The 18,142-nt window shown below is 38.5% G+C and overlaps 1 protein-coding gene across 6 annotated transcripts in view; it reads left to right on the forward strand.

Annotated features, from left to right (window-relative positions):
• The window catches only part of SEC24C (SEC24 homolog C, COPII coat complex component), an 85,945-nt gene extending 68,432 nt beyond the window's left edge, over positions 1-17,513 (forward strand). For all 6 annotated transcript variants that reach the window (XM_068139818.1, XM_068139815.1, XM_068139819.1 and 3 more), the window contains 17 exons: positions 1,096-1,207; positions 2,044-2,171; positions 4,322-4,460; positions 5,420-5,535; positions 6,708-6,832; positions 7,099-7,290; positions 8,251-8,344; positions 9,728-9,844; positions 10,284-10,454; positions 10,807-10,903; positions 11,198-11,343; positions 12,128-12,266; positions 12,977-13,095; positions 13,412-13,591; positions 14,238-14,429; positions 14,855-14,944; positions 15,410-17,513. In XM_068139818.1, the coding sequence (XP_067995919.1) occupies positions 1,096-1,207; positions 2,044-2,171; positions 4,322-4,460; positions 5,420-5,535; positions 6,708-6,832; positions 7,099-7,290; positions 8,251-8,344; positions 9,728-9,844; positions 10,284-10,454; positions 10,807-10,903; positions 11,198-11,343; positions 12,128-12,266; positions 12,977-13,095; positions 13,412-13,591; positions 14,238-14,429; positions 14,855-14,944; positions 15,410-15,550 (2,298 nt within the window). In that variant the 3' untranslated portion in view covers positions 15,551-17,513. The remainder of the gene's footprint in view (positions 1-1,095; positions 1,208-2,043; positions 2,172-4,321; positions 4,461-5,419; positions 5,536-6,707; positions 6,833-7,098; positions 7,291-8,250; positions 8,345-9,727; positions 9,845-10,283; positions 10,455-10,806; positions 10,904-11,197; positions 11,344-12,127; positions 12,267-12,976; positions 13,096-13,411; positions 13,592-14,237; positions 14,430-14,854; positions 14,945-15,409) is intronic.
• The last annotated feature ends 629 nt before the right edge of the window (positions 17,514-18,142 follow it).

Raw genomic sequence — 18,142 nt, forward strand, 5'->3', positions numbered from 1 at the left:
TAATGTTTATGTGTAGAGAATCTTACCTAAAGACAGAAAAAAGCAGCTACCTTTTGGATGAAAACAAAACAAAACCAAAGCCAAAACTAAACCAAAAAACCCCAACCACAAAACACAAACACATTCAGTTTTTTATTACCCTTGTATTGTTTCTTCCAAAGCTGGTGATGTAACAGTTACACTGGTGTCAGTCAGTCTGCAGAGTTTTGAGTTAGGACTAAATTTATCTTCGAATAGTCACTGTCACTGGGAGGCTTTCTGCTGACAACTTGGAATCCTTAGTGGTGGAGTAGTTCTGTCATGCAAATATCTTCATTTCACAATTTACCCTAAGCAAAGGCATGCATGTTTGGTGGCAAAATAAGATCAGAAGAATGTTTGCTAGCTTTAATGCTCCATTCTGTCACCAGTATAGAAATGTAGTTAGAAGTTACAGAACCACATTTTTCTGTTCTTAGGCAGAGATCAGTGGATATTTCAGTCAAATAAAACTCTGATATGTTTCCATTTTAAGCATATTTGCATTAATGAGGAAGTTGAAATACTAAGAAATTTAGTATTTTTACTAGCTTTAAAGTTTAAGCTTCATTCATTGATAAGTCTATTGAAACTTCACTTTTCACATCCCCAGAATTCAAATCACACACTTGAGCACTGTGGAGCAATGAAGACTTCCACCTGAGCTTGCAAGCATCTTTCTCTAGGTCAGAGTTACAGTGGTTAGAAATAAACGCATACTGTGAAAACTGGGAATAATAAAGAAAGCAAAAGCCAGGTTATCCATAGAACTTCAACCTGAGGCTTACAGAAGCTTCTCATTTTAATTTGACTAGGACCACTGTACGGGGGAATACTCTCAGAAATTCCTTTCTTGATATATGTTTGGCTTGTAATTTAATGTTAGTCATTAAGTACTACTCAAAATCGATCTGAGAGGTGACTGCTTGATAAAACTTACTTGCTTTAGACTGTATTTCTAGAGATAGTAGTATTTGCCTCGGATCCCATTTTCACTGTCTTACAGATAAAAATTTTTGATTTTGCAGTACTTTGAAATCAAACCTCCAAATATTAATGTCCTGTTTCCCATCATAGATTCAAGTGATAGAAGATGACAGAACTAACCGTGGGGCAGAACCGTTTGTCACTGGAGTGAGAGGACAGGTCCCACCTCTTGTTACTACAAATTTCCTAGTCAAGGATCAAGGTAAAATATTTTTCTTTCCCTAAATAAACAAAATGCAACCCCCAAACAGTCAATGACAGAACTGTCTGTCTTTGAAATTTGAGGAATAATTTGAGTGGCTAGGGATGTGTGCTTTACAACCAGAAGCTTAGTTTGAAGTCCTGGGGGGATCTTAGTTTAGATTTCTGTGACTCGTAGCTAGTAAGCAATTTGCAAGTAAAAAAAGAAAAGCATTTTGCAAGGCGTATAACTGGGACCAGTATTAGGAGTGATGTCAGAAAGCAGCAAATGAAGCCAACAACAGTTGAGACCTGAGATTTACTAGCAACATCATTGAAATCGTGCTGCAAACTGGGTTTGGTTTTTTTTTTTTTTTCAATTGAGTGGGATGTCAGTTGGTTCAGAGGTTTCATAGAGAAAGGATGTTTCATCTTTTAATTTCCCCCAGTTTTTGAGATGGAAAACTCCATTAAAACTTCAGAATCTGATTCCACAATCAAGTAGTTCTCTCTTCAGCCAAAATTACAAAATGGAGGCACTAGCAATGTTTGAGTTTTCCGCCCATAATAGATTGCATTCTGCAAAAAGAGTGAAACAGGAGTGCTTCTTCAGAGGTTTAAGTTGAAGTGAAGTCAAGTTCATTTGCTGTGAATTAAGGGATTTTTTTGTACATAGTTAATCATAAAGAGGCATTTTGTTTGGAATGGAAGTTTTACATAGTTTGAAATTAATTGATTATTTAGATAAGCTTTTAGTCTCTGTGACTTAACAACACGGGTACAGGTATCTTTGTTTCTGTTTCTGAATATAAATTTAACTTTACTGAAATTTGTGGGGATTTTTCCTTTGTTCCCCAGGTAATGCAAGCCCCCGCTACATAAGATGTACATCTTACAATATTCCCTGCACCTCAGATATGGCCAAACAGTCCCAAGTTCCCCTAGCTGCTGTCATAAAACCGCTGGCTACTCTACCCCCTGAGGAGGTGAGAACTGTCTGCTTAGTTATGTATGTGCTGTGTGCACTCTGAACACAGCATTGAACAGATATGTTGAGAAGAAATGTTTAGGTAATCAAGTCTAGGTGAACAGTGATTGTTCCACAAGTGTGTGGTAGAGTTCTGTAATGCAGAAGAATGTTGTGTTCATGACATGGATTGCTATGACAATTTCTGCTTTTCTGCAGTGACTCTCAAGCACTACGACCAAAATACTACGGTGGTCACACATACGTACACTTCCAGTGGGTCTCAATTTCTTTCCTGGCCTGAAGTATTGAAATGATTGCCAATCACTGATGTCAACTCTTTTGTAGGATGTCAAGTCGTGGAATTAGATGAGAATGTACCAAGCAGCACTGGTTAAGCTGTCCAATGTGCACGTACATGAACAGTACTGTGTGGGATGACAGTACAAGACTGAATGCTGGGCACTGCTGAGCTGCACTGATATTTCTGCCCTTGCTCTGTGCACCACTTAGTTCTAATGTGTGGCTAGGTAGCCTTCTACCCTCTCTGTCTGGTTGCTGAGTACATGAAAGCTTTGAGAATATCAGAGCTAGAATTCTATAAAATATTCTAAACACTCTGCCTGCTGTGTAGTGTTAGCCTGCTTGGAGCAATGGCATAAAGACAAATATGCTTGTTAAATTTTAATACCTATGTTTGCAGTATTCTGTGCCCTGTTAAACTTGACTTTAGCATCCTCTGGACTTTTAAGGATTTTTTTTTCCCCTGTTGAATTCCTTATGTATTCCTAAACTATGATTTGGATTTTGAAAACTGGTTTGTGATAAAACCAAATCATGAAGTTAATTCCTGTATTGCTGTATTGTGCCTGAAGTTTAAAAGGAGAACAATAGGAGAATGTGGTCTTATTTGAGAAACTTGGAGGCTTGTGGAGCTGCATGTTTTTAGAGAGGCTTTACAAACAACTAGTTGTTAGGTCTCCTGGGTTTGTTTATGCTTTGAACAAACACTTGTGATATCCAGAAAAAAAAAAAAGGTGGTTAGGATTAGAATATTGCCCTGGAGATCTGTCAGTTTTCAGCATTGGGAAGTTCCTTATGGCAGGAGCAAATTCCCTGTGGGCAATAGGACCTGAGAAACGCTGATCACAATACCATTATAATGGTAATAAATTATTAGTGGGTTTTAATGAAAGGTGTGACATATCTGTGGTATGAAGAGTAAGAAAGCTGCTGAAGCATTTGCTCAACTCCTGTCTCTGATGAGAGGTTGAGGGGGTGACTAAGAATTAAGACTTGGACACCTTCAGTATCAGGAAAATTGCAAGTAGCTAAGCTTTCTTTTGAGCTATATTCTTGGTTAAGAAAGGTGCTTTGAGCTGTGAATGCAGTTTGTAGCTTGCCTGAGTTCTGTTTTAGTAATTTTAAAGTGCTTCCTGCTCATTCTGAGGTTGAGAAGCTGTGGAAATTGTCAAGCATCTTACTCTGGTTTGGCCGCAAAAAGAATATATTGTCAGTAATACTTTAAAACTGGTATCACTATGAACAGTTTTGAGGACTTGCTATATAATAGGGTCAAGACAAGCAGAATTTACATACACACTGTATTTCATAGTGGACTTAACAAGTTTCAGCTGGTAAGACTTAAGGTTGTCTGGATGCTCTACATTCTTGAATATATGGAATTAAGTGACTGGCTTTTATTTAGTCAAAAAAGCTTGGTGTTTATAAGGGAAAAGTATAAGAAGCGAAGAGTTGCTTTTAATACATCCAAATTGTGGTGAAATGTAAATTGTATGCTCAGTCCCTTAAGGTTATCACTTCAATCTTTTGTTTCCACTTGAGATACATCTGTGCTGTGTGGTACTCCTGCTCTTGCTCCTCAAGCAGGCTGCTATATAAGGTAGTGCAGCACCATGGAGAAGTATTTTTTTGTGTTGAAGTGGGATAGCTGGTAGCAGCCCACAGAGGCCTGCTGTGGCAGAGCTTGAGTTGAGAAACATTTACAGCATCCTTGTTGAGGTATCCCCTACTCTCTGCAATCTCTTACAGCTGCCAAAATGTATAGGGAGACAAGTTCTAAGCTCTGCAACAGGTATGGTCACTTTTTTCTTGCCATCATGTGACCCTTTTTTCTTTATTTCTTCCCCCTCCCCCTCGCTTCTACAGACCCTTCCTTATTTGGTAGACCATGGAGAATCCGGTCCTGTCCGATGTAATAGGTGCAAGGCTTACATGTGCCCCTTTATGCAATTCATTGAGGGTGGAAGGAGGTTCCAGTGTTGTTTCTGCAGCTGTGTCACTGAGGGTAAGATTTCTTCTAGAAATTGGTCTCTGGGCTTTGCAGGAATGATCTTTGAACAGGATAGAAGCAAATAAATCTTTATTGTGTTACAATCATTTATAACATATACTGTGCCTTATTGTCTGTTCAGTCTTGTAAAAAAATTGTAAAACATACTTGGTGCTCAGGTCTGAAATTGTTCAAATTAAATAAGTGCTTATGCATTATTCTGACAAATTTTTAACATGAGGTACTTGAAGCATGAAGCATGGTGGTTTGAAAAAATATTTATGCTGTTTTCTTAGGGTATTTAAAACTTAGATTTTTCTGTGACATTTTACTTTCTGATGCTTGATACCAGCACAAATGTATTGTGTGCCTGGTATGTGGTTATACTTCTGACTCCTGCTTAATGCTTTGCAGTCTCTTCTCAGAAGTGCCCTGTCTATTCAGACTAAATTATTATGGCAGTGTGCCTAGAGGGTTTTACTCTGGTACAGCAAGGGAAGGATAAAGCTAACCTATACAGCAAAATAGGGAGCTCAGTCTTTTGGTAAGCTTGAATTGACTCAGCAATGTTATAGCCTGTAGTTTGCCTCAACCTCTGTTGTAAGTCATTTGTTACTACTACAAGATCATTTTCTTTTTCCTTTGGACTGAATCCTTCAGAATAATTCTAAGAGCATATTGTGGTGACATTTCTGTTATGAAACAGAAAATGAGAACGTAAAGGACATTGAAGAAAAGTTACAGTAGTGACTACACAGTGTGTCACTTGGTACATAAGATAGAAATAAGTTTGTCTGTATTTCTTGGCTTTAATGGTGCTCATAAATTGCATTAATATTTAATATTTGTGTGCTAGCACAGAGTGTTAGCTGGCTTTCCTGGAGTTATATTTGAAACAGCTGTTGTCATGTTATCTCTCTGCTCAGTGTTTATCATGGATGTGTCAGTGCACTTAATGACTTTTCCTTTCCTAGTGCCACCTCACTATTTCCAGCATTTGGATCATACTGGAAAGCGAGTAGACTTCTATGACCGACCTGAGTTATCACTGGGGTCTTACGAGTTTCTAGCAACAGTTGACTATTGCAAGGTATGTATGTTTTTATTACTGTTTTTTGTTTTGTTTTGTTTACTTTCAAATAAAAAGCCTAAAATTAAGAATTATATTAATTCAATCCACTTAACTGCGTAAAATAAAACAGAGGACATTTATATCACTTGAGACATAACATAATTTGATTATAGCTGCCTCTGTCATTTTCCTCTGGAGTTATATAAGCAGCTATAGCTGCTGTTACCTTAGCAGTTCTGCAGGAAGGACTCTCTTGCAGTGGTCCTTGGGACAGAAGGAGAATATAGGAGTGATTAAAGTAAAACAGTAACTCTTTGATGTGTCACCTGTTGCCCAAGATAAACCTTACCTATTGAACTTCAATTTCAAATACAGCCGTAGTGGCTAAAAACAAGAATAGTATGGAAGTACATATTTGTACAAATGTTTCACTTTTAAACTGAAGATTTAAACAGTTACTAACTTCTGAGGAATAGGAAAAATGTGCAAGATGTTTATTAAAGCAACTTAGATTTCTACTGAAATAAGTGCTGGGAAAAGAGATGTCTAAATGTTGTGACTTTTTGTTGGCTACCCTCTGGTTCCTCAGCTTTACTTTTGAGTTAAGGGGAAAAACTTTTCTTTACTCTCAAGAAAAAAAAAGGAAACTTTTTAATTCCAATGAGATGCAACTTTCCCAGCTTTTGCTTTTGTTCTGTGTGCTCCTTTAAGTATGACCTGTAGACCTGAGAAAACTTGACTGAAACAAGCTTTTCTTTCTCTAAGTAAACTTTATATTTAAGTAAAGGGGAAAGGTAGTGTTTTTTAGAGAGGGAAAACCATCTTCTGTTTTATATGATGGAATCACCTATAGTAAGTCTGATCAGATTCCAAAGTCTTACGAACAGGCAGGAAACTTCGCTGTCTGCTTCCCTGTCTTGTGTAGTCATGTAAATGGATTGTAGATGTAATTAGCCTGTTCTTCACTGAGCGATAGTGAAAGCAGTCCAGTTGATTTCAAGAACAATATGCTTACATGTCTGTTGTGCAGGGATGGGAGAATGATCTAAAGAAATAACTGCTGATGATGATTGGAAGAGTACACAAAAGCTGTTAAAAGTTTTGACCAGAATTCATTTGTCCATGTTTCAGAGCTGTTATGTGGGCTTCATTATATGGACATAATGTGATTTCTTCCCTCTCGTCCACAGAATAATAAGTTTCCCAGTCCACCTGCTTTCATTTTTATGATTGATGTGTCTTACAATGCTGTGAAGAGTGGCTTAGTGAGGTTAATATGTGAAGAATTGAAGTCACTCCTAGATTACCTGCCCAGGTAGGAATTTTGTGTACTACTGTAGCCAGTCAAAATGGAAGAAACTGCCCTTTTTTTCTGCTTTAAAAAGATAGAAATTAAAAATTGTTTAACAATCCTATCAAGTTTTTCTTCAGAAAAAGGCCAAGAAAAACACCTTACTGGATACTTTTCTGGGTGAAAATAAAATTTCCCTTTAATTTGTTTTCCTTACGCCTTATTGTGTTAGTTTCTGTGTAATGATTTTGCTGTCTGCTTAGATGTCAAGGCAGATATGTCTCTTACAGGGAAGGCAACATGGAAGAATCAGCCATTCGAGTAGGCTTTGTCACCTATAATAAAGTGTTACACTTCTATAACGTGAAGAGCTCACTGGCACAGCCACAAATGATGGTTGTCTCAGATGTGGCAGATATGTTTGTGCCACTCCTTGATGGCTTTCTGGTGAATGTGAATGATTCCAGGACAGTTATTGCCAGGTAACAGAAACTGATTTACAATGTCTGTAGTAAACTTCTTGTTTGGTAGATTCAAGTGTTGCATGCTTATTTGTCATGTTATTCACCTAGAAGTCACTCCATGTGTTTTAATTTCCTGTACTCTTTGAGATGAAGCTTCTGAAGTAGGATGGGAAAATTCACGGTTTATAATCCAGTTTAGCAGAAAGTATATATAAGGGGATTTAGTGCAGAAGGGTGTTTCGGGGGGAAAAGAAACAAAAGAAATGGTGTGGGGGGTGAAGAAATCCAACCAAACAAACCACAACTGGAATGATGCAGAGTGAATGTTGTAAGAATATGGAATATATCTTTAAGCCAGCTGCCTTAACTGTGAACTAAGACAACAATGGTATCTGTTTTTGATTCTTTGGAGAATGAAATAAGTGGGATAGAGAAGATGGAAAAAAGGAGAGCAAAGTGTTTAACATACTTGAACTGTAATTAAACAATGGTGTGAAGCTAACTATGTTTTGGGAACTAGACCTGGTACTACATTTTTTTGTAGTGCATTAACACGCATAAATAGTAAACTGTGGAGTAGACCTGTTAAGCTTTGAACAGTGCATAAGATGCTTTGCAAACAGAGGCCAAGTGTCACTGTTGTTTCCTAGGAATCTATTTACCAGTATATATTGGAATATATTAAAAGAGCAGGAATACAGAAGAGAGATTGGAGCGGGTGTCAGTTGAAGCTTATGCAGCAGGCACTGAGGATGTGGATGAGAGAAGCCAGTGGAGAATGACAAAGCATCTTTTTTTTTTTTCCACAGTGAAATGATGATTTGCTAAATACTGTAACAATTATGCAAATTTACAGGGACTTGTTAGGGACGTCTGTTTAAACTGCCTCAGTCTCAGAGGTCATGCATGGACTGCAACTGTGTGGCTTTTCCAATTAAATGGGATATTGAATTTCTCCTTTTCCTTGTTCTTTGCCAGTTTGCTGGATCAGATTCCAGAAATGTTTGCAGATACAAGAGAAACAGAAACTGTTTTTGCACCTGTGATTCAAGCAGGGCTGGAGGCACTGAAGGTTAGTAAATACATTGTCATGGCAAATTGTTTTCAGTTTAAGTACTCTGAAGTTCACTTGTGCTAACACATGCTGCTAACACTTGTAAAGCTTTTTGTAAGTCTCCTTGTGGTAGATGTGCTACAGGTAGGGAGTATAGTGAGGGAATTCTTAGAATGCAGCATAGTGATAGGATTAAGGGAAATGGATCCAAGGTAGGGGAGGGTAAATTTAGATTAGACTTTAGGAGGAAGTTCTTCACCATAAGGGTGGTGAAACACTGGAACAGGTTACCCAAAGAGGTGGTGGTAGCTCCATCCCTGGAAGTATATAAAGCTAGGTTGCATGTGACTCTGGGCAACCTGATCTAGTGGAAAGTGTCCCTGCCTTTGGCAGGGGGTTGAAACTAGATGATCCTTGAGGTCCCTTCCAATCCTGACAATTCTCTGATACTTGGCTCATTCTTCAAGTGCATATACCTCTTCTCTATGCAGTTGCTTTTTAAGATTTTTTTCATCAAAGTACAAGACAAGTGGCTTACTCTCAGTTACCTGGCTGGATTTTGATCACTTTACGGAAGACCCTCCAACTGAAACCAGTGCTGAAGTCTGATCATGTCTCATTAAGTAATTCTGTAACATGGCATTTTTCTAATCCTGTTCTTAAAGTTCTGGTATAATCTTAAATAAAATAAAACAGGATAAAGCAGTCTGTTAAATTGTCCACAAAAATATGCTAACCAGGTAAATGTTTCCTAAAGTTCTTCTGTTCCAGTACTTCTTCAAGATCATTCCGTATATGGTCTAGCTCTGATTTCTGTGTACTGACTGAATTGATGGCCTATATGATTCCATCCAAACCTCTTTATATAGCTCTATTTGTCTGTCATCAAGGTCCTTAGAAGTCTCTCTTAAACTCACATTTTCATGACAGTTATTCTATCAAGAAATAATACCAATTACTGATTGTTTATATACTGCGTGTCAGAGAACGTAACTTACTAAATATTGGCCAGTATTAATATAGGTTATTGATTTAAAATTAATGATCTGTTGAAGCTCAGATTACAAAAGCTTTTGCTGTTTCTGTGACTCTTTTTCTACAAACTCAGTAGTTGCAAATCAGAGAAGGAAGAGGCTAGCACATTTGCACAAATTGCTTTGTAGCTAAATCCTGCTTACTGCTCTGTGTTTCCTTGGAACCAGTTCTTCTCTCTAGCTGACCAGTGAGCTGTGCTCCCTGTGTTGGATAGCACTGAAGTAACCAAGTGATCACTGAGCCTCTGTGTGCGATAGCCTTCCTGATGTAAAGCAGTGAAAAAGATGTTTGAACACCTGTTCTTGAATCACAATTTTCTTTATATTTTTAGAGATGTTCCTAATCTGTGTTATTGCACTCTTGCAGGCAGCCGAGTGTGCTGGCAAGCTCTTCATTTTCCATACCTCTCTGCCCATAGCAGAGGCCCCAGGGAAGTTAAAGAACAGGGATGATAAGAAACTGATCAACACAGATAAGGAGAAGGTAATAATACCTTGCATGATGCTTACATAACAGATCTATATTATACTCTGGACTAATATTACAAAAATTACAAGAGCAGCACAGAATGTAACCATCCCAGCTATTTTTTTTAGCGTTGCACTTTTCTGTTCTCAAGCAGAGATGTGTGGACTTGACATCATAAGGATAGCTCTGGTATGAGAAGAGGAGATAGATGTAGTCTGTTACACAGGATAAAATTCTGTAACTGGATTAAGGTACATGTGCTGAACTACAATTCAAGCAAGATGTGGAGTAATTTTTGTGTTAAAGAGTTCTTCAAAAACAGGGTCAGGAGGAATTTGTAAGATCCTAATTTCTTTGAAGAGAGACTTCAAGTGTAAAAGTGTATTGACTGAGCTGATAAACTGGATCTCACTTTCCTTATCACAAACTTCTCATCTCTGACTTCCTTTCTTAGACTTTGTTTCAACCACAGACAAGCTTTTACAACAATCTGGCCAAAGACTGTGTGGCCCAGGGCTGCTGTGTGGATCTGTTCCTGTTTCCAAACCAGTACTTGGATGTGGCAACACTGGGTGTAGTAACTTACCAGACAGGAGGCTCCATTTATAAGTATGCATATTTCCAGGTAAGAGTGGCACTAACTTAAGACTGATATTTGATCTAAGTAACAATTACTGTTTAGTTAAGATTTCCTTTCCTTAGTGTGAACCATAGTGAACAAGTACTTCTTTAGAAATAAGTTGCTATTTAAATGTCAAGATTTCACCAGAATTATTTCATTAGCTTTGTGTCTTTAGACAAAATAGCTCTTATTAATAACAAAAAAAGGAAAGCTAGACATGATAACTTTTGTAGCAGGGCACTGAGCCCTTTATGATGGTTGATTTTTAGAGTAAGACTGCAGGAGGAACTACCTGGTTTATGAAGCATCTCTGATTTATTGGAGTATGGAATTTGAATTATTGCTTGTGTTCTAGCTGGAGACAGACCAGGACAGGTTCCTGAATGACCTGAGAAGAGATGTCCAGAAAGAAGTGGGATTTGATGCTGTAATGAGAGTACGTACAAGCACAGGTGGGTGTTAGCACAAATGAGTCTTAATAAATTGACCACTTTAAGCATGCCATATGGGAAATAACAGATTTTTTTTTTTTCCCTGATTTAAAAGATCTTGAGACTAGGCTAAGCAAAAAGTGCTGCTGAAGCTTTGGAATTTGAAGACATTTGTCAAGACTGAGCAAAGATCTGTGCTGAATTCTGTCAAGATATGTGGTGTCACTGATAAGAGGATTTTCAAGGGTTCCAAAGGCTGTCTTGTTATTCTGATGAAAACTGGTTCATTTGTTTTGTGTCTGTTCTGGTTTTTAGGTATTCGAGCAACTGACTTTTTTGGAGCTTTCTATATGAGTAACACAACTGATGTTGAGATGGCAGGTTTGGACTGCGATAAAACAATCACAGTGGAATTCAAGCATGATGACAAACTGAGTGAAGACAGTGGCGCACTCCTTCAGGTGAGAGAGGAGGCTTTCTAGGAGAAAGTGAGTTGAGTGTTTGGAATTGTCAACAAAAGTGTGTCAGGGCAGAACCAAATCTCACCTGGGAAGAGTGCCAGTTGCAGAAGAAAAGATCACTCTGAACTGAATTATTAGACACTCCTTCAAGGAACTGTTTGTTCTTTATTTCTTTCTGCCCCTTACTATACCTTTAGCATTTCAGCATACTTGTTCACAGGGTGACCTAGACTAATTCAAATTAAGTCTGTTTTCCAACACCGATTCTCTTAATACAAACTGCTAGCATTGCAGTCTCAGACTGCACCAGGGGAGGTTTAGGTTGGATGTTAGGAAGAAGTTCTATACAGAGCGTGATTGCCCATTGGAATGGGCTGCCTGGGGAGGTGGTGGAGTCGCCGTCATTGGAGGTTTTCAGGAGGAGACTTGATGGGGTGCTTGGTGCCATGGGTTAGTGGTTAGTTGTTTAGGCAAGGGTTAGTTGTTTAGGCAAGGGTTAGTTGTTTAGGTGGGTTGGATTGGTTGATGGGTTGGACGCCATGATCTTGAAGGTCTCTTCCAACCTGGTTTATTCTAAATAAATTCTAAAATTCTAAAATATCTTCCATTAACCCTGGTTCTTAGCATATGATTTTAGCTTTTTTGTTGTGCAAATCTTTTACCTAATTACCTTAATTTTTTAGGCATTTGAATCCTACGTTTTAATGAATTATATTCAGACTCAGCCATTCCTATTGTAAGAGGACTTCATTTTTCCATATCCTGGCATTTTTGTCTCCTACAGTGTGCTCTGTTGTATACAAGTTGTGCAGGACAGCGGCGACTCCGCATTCACAACCTCTCCTTAAACTGTTGCACCCAGCTTGCTGACCTCTATCGAAACTGTGAGACAGATACACTCATCAATTATTTGGCTAAATATGGTAAGTGTAAATACTGTAGGTAAGTGTAAGAAAAATTGCATCTGCTAACTGCTGATAAAATGCCTGTTGTCATCCGTGTGCATTAAATGTCAGGTGGCAATCCTGATATATGGCAAAAGGCATAAATCTCTGATGATAGTATTGTTGCTTAGGATGACAGGTATAGGCATAGGGGTTTATCCTTCATACAAATCCTTGTCTGTATTTTATTAAGAGGTTTGTATTGACAGCTGTCTGAATTAACCTTTTTACTTATTTTTGGACTGTTTTAGTTCATTCTTTAACTGTTCCAGAATTTTCCTCGGAGAATAAGAAATGGGGGCCTTTGCTCATAAATCTGGGTTAAATATCATACATTTACACATTGTACCCTATTTACCCTTCCTAGTTTGCAGTAAAAGCCTACAAATCCAGCAGAGAGAGATCACCTTTAAAATGTAAGAAACAGTCCATTTTCAGTCCGTTAAATAAAAATGATTAGGCTGTAAAATGTGGGTTTTTTTGTAGGGCACCATGCTTTATGACTAAGTGTGTTGTAAAGTGCATAGGAGATAGAGTTAAAAAATATGTAATAGAGTAAATGAGCTTCTTCACTTCTTCAGTAACAACGTATCATAAAATGAGACTTTAATAAACAATAGCTTTTTAGTATTGGGTTTTTTTTACTGTTCATGCACAACCACGTCCATCTCTTTCTTCTTTCTATGCAGCATATCGTGGAGTTTTAAATAGTCCAGTAAAGACTGTACGAGATGCGCTCATCAACCAGTGTGCCCAGATTCTAGCCTGCTATCGAAAGAACTGTGCCAGTCCCTCTTCTGCTGGTCAGGTAAACTTATGCTGCTCAAAGTCAATTGCTTTGCTCAGCAGACACTTGCTAAGAGAAGACTCTCAGGTAGAGAGACTGCAAGTGAGATTACAGTTGAGAATGACTTAACTGGACACCTGTCAGGAGCCCAGAAAGTACTTCCTGCTCCTGGGAAAAGTTTTGTGTTTCTTTTGCAAGTCTTTGACATAACTAGACTATCAATTTTCACTCCTTGCAGCTGTACCACACTTCTTGGGTTCATCTGAGCCTCATTTTGTCAAAGGTATACTTATTCAGTGTTACAGCTGACCAGCTTCTGTCTGCTTTTGACTTGTAGCTGATCCTCCCTGAATGCATGAAGCTGCTTCCCGTGTACTTGAATTGTGTGTTGAAGAGTGATGTTCTTCAGCCTGGTCTAGAGGTCACAACAGATGACCGTGCTTACATTCGTCAGTTAGTTACATCCATGGATGTGGCAGAAACAAATGTTTTCTTTTATCCCAGGCTTTTGCCCTTGGTGAGTGATTCAGGATATTCTTATCACTTGAGAACTGCTGTTGTCCTGACTTGTAAGGATTGGCATTGCGTATTTTAATAAGGGACAGTGATTTTAGAAGGATTCGGGGTCTGCCATCTGTTGGGATACTTCACTTAATTCCCCTGAGTGGTAGATGCATTACTGCATCTTGTGAATTTTATGTGAGAATGTTCTTGTAAGCTGTGAGCACACAACTAGTGGTGAAGATGACATTTTTTACCTTCTCATAGTCTTCTGAAAGCTCTAAAATTTGTTACTTTATGGAGTAATTTTCATTATTGCAGGGCAATTCTATGTGGTATTCTGATTTCTCAGTACCATAGTTGCTGCAACAACAATAACAGCTAATTGCATTTCTACTGCAGGAGGAGGCAATATTGGAACTACAGAGTAGTTTGACAGAAGCATTATGTTTTCTTTTGCTGATGAGTAATCTCTGATCTGTCTGTATCACATTACTAAGAAAACTAAGCTAAGGAAGAGGAAACTTCAGTAACAGCTGTTGCTGTCTTAAGAATGCTAGAAGTGAGAAAACCATTAGGGTCTTAATGGCAGAAATTTTCAGGACTTCATGAGACTTTTTTTTTTTTAAATGATCTTGATTTTACTTTTCATTCTAAACCAGACCAAAGCAGATGTCAACAGCGACTCCTTGCCAGCAGCAATCCGGAACTCAGAAGAACGTCTCTCCAAAGGTGACATATACCTGCTGGAGAATGGGCTGAACATCTTTGTGTGGGTGGGAGTCAACGTGCAGCAAGGCCTGATCCAGAACCTTTTTGGAGTGTCATCCTTCAGTCAGATCAACAAGGCCTTGGTGAGTTGGATGGCAGTGTGGGAGCTAGTGTCTGTGATAGATGCCCAAAACTTTAAAAAATGAGAAAGCAAGTTGAGGGACCAGTGTTAATTTTTTTGTACCAGGAACAAGAGAAACATGGGTGTGTGAAACTAATGGAAATGTCCCTAGTCTGGGCATACACAGGAAAGCTTTTGCTTACTTTTATTTGTCAAGCAATATCACCACTGATGGTGAAGAGAATGATTGGTATGTAAATAGAATGAATAATTGACCTCTAATTCTGATATGTTATATTCCCTTTAACTAGTTAAGGTCAAAGAGGTTGTATGTCAGTGGGGGTGGATTTATCTATACCCTTATGTAACAGAACAAAATTTCTTAAGTTTCATTTAATATTGCTCTAGTTAGCATGACTGATGTGGATTGGATATCTTCTGTTCCAGACTACACTGCCTGTCTTGGAAAACCCTTTTTCAAAGAAAGTACGATCTATTATTGACATGCTTCAAGTGCAGAGATCCCGCTACATGAAGGTAAAAATGTTTTCCCCCATTTGTAGCTTTAAATCCCTCTCCCTTTTTGCAGAGCAAGTCATGCCTGGTAATGCTGCAATGCTGAACTCATTGTTCCTGATCACATAAATGGAACTTGAAACAAAGTTCTCTGGAAAAAAATGTGGTAATCGCAGAACTCCAATACTAGTAACAGGTGTAAATATTTTTTCAGGCCTACTATAATATACTATTGCACAAACCAGATACATGTTATTTGCCTTCTATTTAGAAATGACTGAGACTTAATGGAGCTTAATCACAGAAGTCAAAGCACATAAGCCATATATGTTGTGATTCTGGTTGTCTGTCTTTAGATTTTTGAGCTATTTTAGCTTTATGCTGGCCTTTCTCTTCCCCCCCCCCCCCCCCCCCCTTCCCCCTTCCAAGAACATTAATACTGCTGTTCAATCACCGTTGATTTTGGTCTTGTTTTGTTTTTTGTAGTTAATAATTGTGAAGCAAGAAGATAAGCTGGAAATGCTGTTCAAACACTTTCTAGTGGAGGACAAGAGCTTGAGTGGGGGTGCTTCCTATGTGGACTTCCTGTGTCATATGCACAAGGAGATTCGGCAGCTACTGAGCTAGAGGAGGGAGTAGTGCTGGAACTCAGCAGTGACATTTCAGTCTCCACTAATGACCTGATCAGAAGGCCCAGCGCCCTCAAAAAGGACAACGTAGAAATCTGTACAATTCCATAATTTTTAATACACGTTGCATAAGTAGAAATCCTGTCAACCTCTCCCAGTCCCATATGAGAGATGAAAATTTTCCTGGTGAGGGCTAAAAAAAAAAAAAAAAAAGCCTTTGATACCAGGTCTTTTACTTGCATCTAAATTGTTTCCTGTGCTTGGCAGGAGCTCACCCCCCACCCCATGCTCGCTAATCCCGTTGTAATGAATGTAGGTTTGGGTTGGGTTTTTTCAGTTCACTGTACATGATTCAACATTGGGTGAAAAAGCGATAACTCTTCAAAACTTCTGGTAGTTGCTGTGTGTTTGTATGGGTGTGTGTGCATGCTCCAAAAGCAAAGCGGATGTGCAGGTGGGGAGAACAAGAGGCAGGTCAGGTTATGGGAGCTGGAGCAGCCAAACCTTTTGTGTCCCCTCTTGAAGGATACATGATGTTGCAGAGCACAGATGTGCCACATGGCACTCTGAAAAAGAAATCCACGAAAACAGAAATGAGCGGCAAGCCAGGAGGCAGCAGGGCAAATTTCTTTCCACAATCTTCCCTGTTCTATATGTTGCTGTGCAGATCTGTGATGGAGTAAGTAGTAGTTCAGTGAGCAAGAATCAAGAGCATCTGAACAGCATAGGAGTAGAGATGGTGCTTCCTGTTGGCGTGTGGTGACTCCTTTCCTTCTCGTTGCACAGTTCCATAATGTCCTACTCAGTCCGTGTTCTACAGCTTCTCCTGCAGAGCTTACCTATCTGTCCAGGTGGTGGTGGGAACAAAAGCCTCTTAACCTTAAGCAAAAAATATTTTCAACAGGGAAATGTGGGGCTGTGTAGGAACTGGATGGTAAGGAAGAGGCCATTTTCAACTGCATTATTGTGAATCATGGCAAGCAAGCAGAAATTTGATTTATACTGATGCAAATTCGAGGCTGCTTTTTATACTGGAATACAAGGAAGTGGATATAAAAACAAAGATTCAGACTGTATTGTTGGTGGAATTGCAAGTACCTGATTTCGGTTATTGAAAGTATCTGGGCCATAGTGAGGAGTTTCATTACTGGATATTTATACCCTCCCCCATTCTACTTACTGATCAGCTTGCACAAAACCTTTTTGTAAGCCTGTTTGTTAAACTAAATACCTCAGACAGATTAATGCATCCACTTTGTCCATTCTGTTGCTCCATTCTGCAAGGGTGGATGGGAAGACCCCAGAGAAGATGGAGCGAATGTAAATCAGATTCAGAATTCTAAGGGCTTCATTCATTCACCTTTGAAAGGGGGTGTGTATATTTTAGCTCAAACACTTAACGAATGTTCCTGCAACATCCAGGAGTTTGAGCTACCAATAGCACTAAAAGTGAAAGGAAGATTGTGTGTGGATTAGAGAATATATTATCCATGCTTAATATTTCAGAGGAAAGTCCTTGATAAGATCAAAAAAGTATCTGGCTGTGGTTTTAGTTCCATATCCTGTAGCATGTACATAATCCATTTTTCTTCTAATGCTGCTAGTTTGTCTTCCCTCCCATCACTACACAGAAAGGGGAATATGAAAACTAATGGAGAAACTCTTTCAAGATGTAGTTGACAAAAACGTAAGCGTTTTTTGTATGGATGTGGCTGACTTTTTACTCCACGTACTGCCTCCAACCAAAAAATCTAGAGGATTTTTAACCAGAGGGGAAAAAGAACTTCCTAAGTATATAAGGCACAGCAACCACAGACTTCCATAAATGCTAATTTCTAGTATTAATATTGGGGAGTGTGGGGGTGGAAATGAAATCATAAATGAACCTTTCATTTTCTTCACTTGTTTTTTCCAATGCATCTTTTAATTTGTAAAGAAATAAAAAAAAATATTAAGATGTATTTTATGTCATTGTTAGTAAATAAACACTGCTTATTTTTCCAAACCCTGTATTTTGCGGGATGGAGGAAGTGGGAAGGGCTGAAGTCCAGCTGATTTATTTATTTTTTTAATCAAATTTTCTGACCAAATTCAGTCTTTTATTTTTGTTTTCAATATTGAGTAATGATTAATGAGTCAACAGACAAGGTGCTGGTTAATCTGTGTTACTACTTAGATGATTGTTTTTTAACTTTCTGCCCTTTCTGAATGTTCATTTTTCAGAGATTTCTCTTTTCGCTAACAGACTGAGTCAGATTGGGGAATTTTTGGTGTACTTTGAAAAGTATTACCCTTACCTTATGTCAATGTTAACTTAAAGGCTTCTGTAGTCTTTTTTTAAGAGAGAAATAGAGCTACTATTTTGGAGTTGAAGTAGCAAGGAAGCTGAGTGGGATGGGTTATTGTTGGCTGGTTGGTGTTTGGGATTTTGTTTTGTTTGTTTGTGGGTTTTTTTGGGGGGTGTTGGGTTTGTTGTTTTGGGGGAGAATGGGGGAGGAGGAAGTTGCCAATTGCAAAAATGAAGTTGAAAGTGAGTAACTTGATTTTAGCCTGAATGCTGATGTACAATTTGCTGATGACTTTACAACGA

Source organism: Melanerpes formicivorus, unplaced genomic scaffold, assembly GCF_026170545.1.
Source record: "Melanerpes formicivorus ecotype bairdi unplaced genomic scaffold, bMelFor1.0.p_v2 SCAF_6, whole genome shotgun sequence".
In the NCBI taxonomy this organism is placed as follows: domain Eukaryota; kingdom Metazoa; phylum Chordata; class Aves; order Piciformes; family Picidae; genus Melanerpes; species Melanerpes formicivorus.